This window comes from Geospiza fortis, unplaced genomic scaffold, assembly GCF_000277835.1.
Source record: "Geospiza fortis unplaced genomic scaffold, GeoFor_1.0 scaffold409, whole genome shotgun sequence".
In the NCBI taxonomy this organism is placed as follows: Eukaryota; Metazoa; Chordata; class Aves; order Passeriformes; family Thraupidae; genus Geospiza; species Geospiza fortis.
Window position 1 is genome coordinate 638,910 of NW_005054553.1, and position 5,978 is coordinate 644,887.

The 5,978-nt window shown below is 36.8% G+C and overlaps 1 protein-coding gene across 4 annotated transcripts in view; it reads right to left on the minus strand.

Annotated features, from left to right (window-relative positions):
* The window catches only part of SIM2 (SIM bHLH transcription factor 2), a 66,976-nt gene that overhangs the window by 44,188 nt on the left and 16,810 nt on the right, over positions 1-5,978 (minus strand). For 3 of the 4 annotated variants that reach the window (XM_031064059.1, XM_031064060.1, XM_005429521.2), the window contains exon 3: positions 3,288-3,377. In XM_031064059.1, the coding sequence (XP_030919919.1) occupies positions 3,288-3,377 (90 nt within the window). Of the gene's footprint in view, positions 1-1,785; positions 1,893-3,287; positions 3,378-5,978 lie in introns of those variants that run through there. The other variant, XM_031064061.1, reaches the window with a different exon arrangement.

Consider the following 5,978-nt stretch of genomic DNA (forward strand, 5'->3'; position numbering starts at 1 on the left):
GCAGAAGATAAAGGCCGCTGTAGCAGGCCTCCAAAAATAGTCTGCAAAAATCTTTTTTTAAATGGCTTTTTTATTTAGTTGAACGATATATTTTCAAACAAATGGCACTCGAGCAGGAAATTGATGTGTGGGCTAGTTAATTGTCGAATTATTTAATCAAAAGGCCTCTCTGTGCCCACTCTAAAGGATTTTTTTTCCAATCACCACCGCTCTGCTCTCAGCTTGCTTTGGCTCTGTGAGGGCACTCGTTGGAGATTTAATGTGGGATTTATTTTTTATTCTATTATGGGGGAATTTCCTTCTCCTGCCCAAGCCCATTCTGGTTGATGGCAGGGGCAGAAATGCCAGGATTTCCAGAGGAGTGGGAACAAGAACTCCTTTGGAGGCCCTGGGAGCTGGCAGGAACGTCCCAGGATCAATGGATTTGTGTTTTGAGGAGTGGAAACAGCCCAAAATCAGTGCAAAATGATCCCTTCAAAAAGAGAATATTGAGGCAGAGCAAGAACAGGTTGGTGGTAAGTCAGGATGAAATTTTATAAATAAATTAAAAATTAATGTAAAGGTTTGATTTATAAATAAATTTTAAAAATAAAGCCCCTTGCACTGTGAATTTTTGTGTTTTGAGAATCCCTTATATTTCAAATCCCACAGCTTTCAAGCTCGGTTGTTCCAAACCTCTGCTGAAATGAAAAGTTTGGGATTTTGCTGATTAAACTTAAAATTCAAAAAAAACACCAACCTGGCCAAACCTCCTGATTTTCCTCAGCACTTCTTGCACTTAGAATTTATAGATATTTCCAGGCACGTGGAATTCAGTGAGTGCAGATGACCAGGAGGGATAAATTGGATTAAAACTTGTGTGACACTGCCAGTCCCCTCTTCCTACATGTGCCAAAGTCTGTCTAGTGCCCCATTGATCCCATAATTCTTTAATTGCCCCAAATAACTGGGTAAATAATAATAAAAAAATTAAAAACAGTTAAATATAAAATAAAAATATAATAATAAAAATAATCATAATCATCATAATAGTAATCATAATCATAATACCACCACATGATCTGGTGGCTTGATATTCCTCCAAAAGAACAATTTCTGGGCAAAAATTGGAAAGTTTTGGGAGCAAAAAATAATACAGGGCAGGGAATTTCTGCTCCATCCAGGATGGATGGGGATGCTCAGTGCTTTGGGATAATGGCACTGATGAAATGGATGGATTTGAGCAGGTCAAATCCTGAACCCTTCAGGATTAAAAATTCGGGGTGAGAGAAACCCAGGGTGAAAAATGAGCAGAAAATTGGGCCCTTGTGAAGGGAAGCTGATTTTCAAGCAAAGCAAGATTTAAAGGAATTTGAACATGAATTAAATGGTTTGGAACAACTAAAACTGTCCCAGAACAGAGTGAACAACCAGCACTAAGAATGTTTCCTGCTCATATTTTTAAAATTAACAGGTAAAAAAAAGTATTTATGGTGGCTGTTTATCCCCAAAATGACTTTTTCTAAGAGGAACAGGGGTTTGGAAGTGGTTTTCATGGGTTTATGTCCTTGTTTTCTCTACCTCTTGAGTTCTATTTTCTCTCATAGCCACTGATTTTAATATCACTGGTATAAACACACATCTAAAAAACTCCACTTTTTTTTTTTCAATTAAGAATATTGATTACTACAAAAAAATTAAGGTACAGAGAAAATCCCCACCATTAAAACCCCCCTCTCTCTGTTTTTGGAAACAGCCACAGGATAAATCAACCAGAATATTTCAGAATATTCTCCTCTCTCTCACCTTCATCTCCTCTGCTGTTTTGGCTTTATTTCAATTCATTTATTTATTGATAAATGTTTGATACACAACTGAACCCTTCAGCTCCTTGCAAGTCTCATCCAGGGCCTGCTGAAATTTATGAGGAACTTTTTTTAATGGGACTTTGGCAAACTTTAGGTCAGGTGCTACCAATGAATTTCAGTCGCAAACAAAGGCATGGAAAGTCATTTTCTACTTTAATTTCAATTTCTACAATAAATTCAGGCTCTTTGCCCCTGTGCCTATCCCAAGAAGGCAAAAATAAAATTAGAAATGTCCATCTAAGAGCAAAAAAAAAAAAAAAACAAAACCATAAAACCCCCTCTTTTTTCCGGTGCAGAACAGTAGTAAACTGAGTTTTATGAGTTCTATCACAACCATATAAAATGCTTTACTGAAAAGAGCACTGAGCTGGAAAAACTCAGGAAAAACTGCCCTGAATTCCATGTGAACACTCATAAATCTGCCCCCCTTCTCCTGCTTTATTTATTTTTATTTTTATTTTTATTTTTTTCCTCCTCCTCCAGCACATTTACCATAAACCCCTGTTCAGATTTCCCTCCCTTTCACGGGCAGCCTCACTATCTGACACAATCTAAGGCTGCCAGAGTCAAATTCTGAGGTTTATTTCAGTTAATTATCAAATTATTTAATAAAAAGGCCTTTCTGTGCCCACTCTAAAGGATTTTTTCCTTTTTATTTTATTTTTTCCCTCTTCCTCCAGCACATTTGCCATAAACCCCGTGTTCCACATCAGATTTTTCTCCCTTTCACGGGCAGCCTCAATATCTGACACAATCTGAGGCTCCCAGAGTCAAATTCTGAGGTTTATTTCATTGTCAAATTATTTAATAAAAAGGCCTTTCTGTGCCCACTCTAAAGGATTTTTTCCTCTTTTTAAAAATATTTTTATTTTTATTTTTTTCTCCTCCTCCAGCACATTTACCATAAACCCCCATTCAGATTTCCCTCCCTTTCACAGGCAATCTCAATATCTGACACAATCTTTTTTTTTTTATTATTTATTTTTATTTTTATTTTTTTCTCCTCCTCCAGCACATTTACCATAAACCCCCTGTTCCACATCAGATTTCTCTGCCTTTCGTGGGCAGCCTCACTATCTGACACAATCTGAGGCTCCCAGAGTCAAATTCTGAGGTTTAGTTCAGCCCTATTGCCTGCCCACACTTGGATTTCAGGCCCTGCCTCCATCTGCAATTTGCAATATCAAATTATTTATGGCCCTTCTGAAAGGTAATGAGGAGTAAAATACAATGAACAAGAACAGATATAAATCCAGGCTGATGTGGTGGCAAGGAAAGGAAATTTGAGTCTTTTACCAAAGCCCTTTCCAGGGAGAAAAAAGCTTCAAACAGCCCTGAAAAAAAAAATTACTTTATATAAAAGCAAGGCAGCAGTGTGAGGGTCCAAATTTGTATTTAGCAGTTTTATTTTATTTATATTTTAGGTGTCAGAGCACGTACCTGGGACAGGCCAAGGTGCACAGATGCTGTTTCAGAAATGTACATTATTTTGCCATCGGATGCCACGACGAAAACAAAGCCATCCAAAGTCTGAAATGGAGAGAAATGCACAGGGTAAGAAGCAAGAAATCTGTTTAAAGCATTTACAGTGGGAAAAAAAAGGGATTTTGAAGGATGATTTCTGACTTCGACAGCAGCAAACAGCAAAATTTAAGGAATGGAATAAAAATAAAAAATAAAAAATAAAAAATAAGAATAAGAATAAGAATAAGAATAAAAATAAAATAAAAATAAAAATAAAATAAAAATAAAATAAAAATAAAATAAAATAAAAATAAAAATCCCCGCCTTCTGCTGATCCATTTGCATAGGATAAAAACGTCTTTCATTCTTCCAGTGTAATTTTTTTTCCCTGATCAGACAAGTTAGATCCTATTCCAGCTGGCAGAAGAAGGCCTCACCTTTTCATGGTTTCTAAAATAAAGCCCAGTGTGAGCAGCTGACAGTGTGAATTTCAAAGCCACAGCAAACACTGGCAGCACTTAAACCTCACAACTCTTGAAAATCACCCATTTGTTTGGTGGAAGCAAATGCAAGCCAGGATTAAAAATTCGGGGTGAGAGAAACCCAGGCTGAAAAATGAGCAGAAAATTGGGCCCTTGTGAAGGGAAGCTGATTTTCAAGCAAAGCAAGATTTAAAGGAATTTGAACATGAATTAAATGGTTTGGAACAACTAAAACTGTCCCAGAACAGAGTGAACAACCAGCACTAAGAATGTTTCCTGCTCATATTTTTAAAATTAACAGGTTAAAAGAACTATTTATGGTGGCTGTTTATCCCCAAAATTACTTTTTCTAAGAGGAACAGGGGTTCGGAAGTGGTTTTTATGGGTTTATATCCTTTTATCTGGTTTTGTTCCCTTAAGCTCAGGGTCACTGTGAAATCCACCTCGTCCCCTGCAGATGCAGCTTTGCTGCTGCAATTCCAGGGAATATTTTGCTGCTATTCAGCTTTTTTTTAGTGCTTAGCCCAAATCCTGAGCTCTGTGCTGCTCAGGGGGAAGTCAGGCCCTACCTGAGCTGTTTTTTATGGTGGAATTGGCAGAACCAGCTATTTGCAATTTATTTCATGGCACCACCAGCAATGTTGAAATTTGGCTGCATTTTCCAGAATGTGTTTCTGAACAGAGAGCTCTCTGCTCTGCAACAATGTGAGCTTCCAAAAGGAAAGCAGAAAAAGTCAAATTAATAAGCACGAATATCTCTCTTTGAGTCTCAAAGGGAATTTACCTTCCAAAAAAAAAAAATAAAGAATTCATTTGTGGCTGTGTATAAATGATCTCTCCCTTCAATTTAGAAACTTTCTGCCATAAAAAAACCTTGACCATCCTCATCCTCTGCCAGCATCCAAAATGAATAAACACAAATATCCCTCTCTGAGTGTGATAAAGTTTTATCCTTGCTGTCTGCACACCTCAACCAAAGCAAACTTGGGACCCAATCCTACAAATTCTCCTTGACAGGAAATTGGCTGGGAGGCAAATATTGCCTGGGCGAGTAAAAACTGAAGTTTGGTTTGGTCAGATATTATTTATAGGAGAAATAAATAAATCATGTGGTGAAGCTCAGCCAAAACTGGCCATGATTTGGGTACAAAACCTCTCAGTTTGGGGGGGTCTGGATTTTTCAGTGCCCAATTTCAGGCATTTTTTCCAAAGCAGCTGATAGCAAAAAATCTGCATTATCCCTAGCCAGCACAGAAAGCTTTGATCAACACATGATATTTGAATATCCAACACAAACTATTTAATAGATGAATCAGTTTTGAGGAGGCCAATTCAATATTCCCACATGTGAATGCCACTGGAAAATATATTTGGAAGAGAAAAATAATTTTTACAGTGCCTAAGTGAAACAACCACCTGTTTGAATCCATTTAAAGTCACTGAGCTGGAAGAGAAGCAATAAAATCCTGTCTACTTCATGCACCTCTAGTGCCACCCCAATAAGAAAATATTCCAAATTATTCTCTGGCCTACTAATGACTCTACAGCATATAATTGAAACCAGATTACTCTTTGCCATTTTTTTTTAAGCATAAATTAAATTTTGTAGCAATATTATAATGGGAAATAGTTTATTGCAGTTTTAGCCACAATTTTGCTTTGAACACTGTTGTCTTGCAATTGCTTTACCCTTAATTATTGATTGTTTATTAATTTATCATTAATAAGCTTGGCTCAATGCTGCTGTTACTGCAGCACATCCCAAAATTTCATGTACAGGGAAGCTCATTGAAGCTGAAAATTCACATGGAAAATTTCTGTCTAAGGATCTTTAAGAAAAAAAATGTTTGCAGTAAATGTGGGTTTATGAAAACCTTCAGCATTCATCATTCAGAAATAACTGAATGTAAAATGAGAGTTGCAGGTGGTCAGCATTTAATTTGTTATAAATTCAATTAATGCCAGACAAAACAGGGACCAGCCAGGAGGAGGAGCAACAGCAATGATTTCTACAATTGGGTCTGTATTTTAATACATAAATTAAATTATCATACAGATTATTATACACAGCTAGATCAGCATTTCCAGGTGGACTCGTGACTGAAACAGCCGAGAGGGCAGCAGCTACTTGAAATAAAATAAAATAAAATGGAATAAAATAAAATGGAATAAAATGGAATAAAAT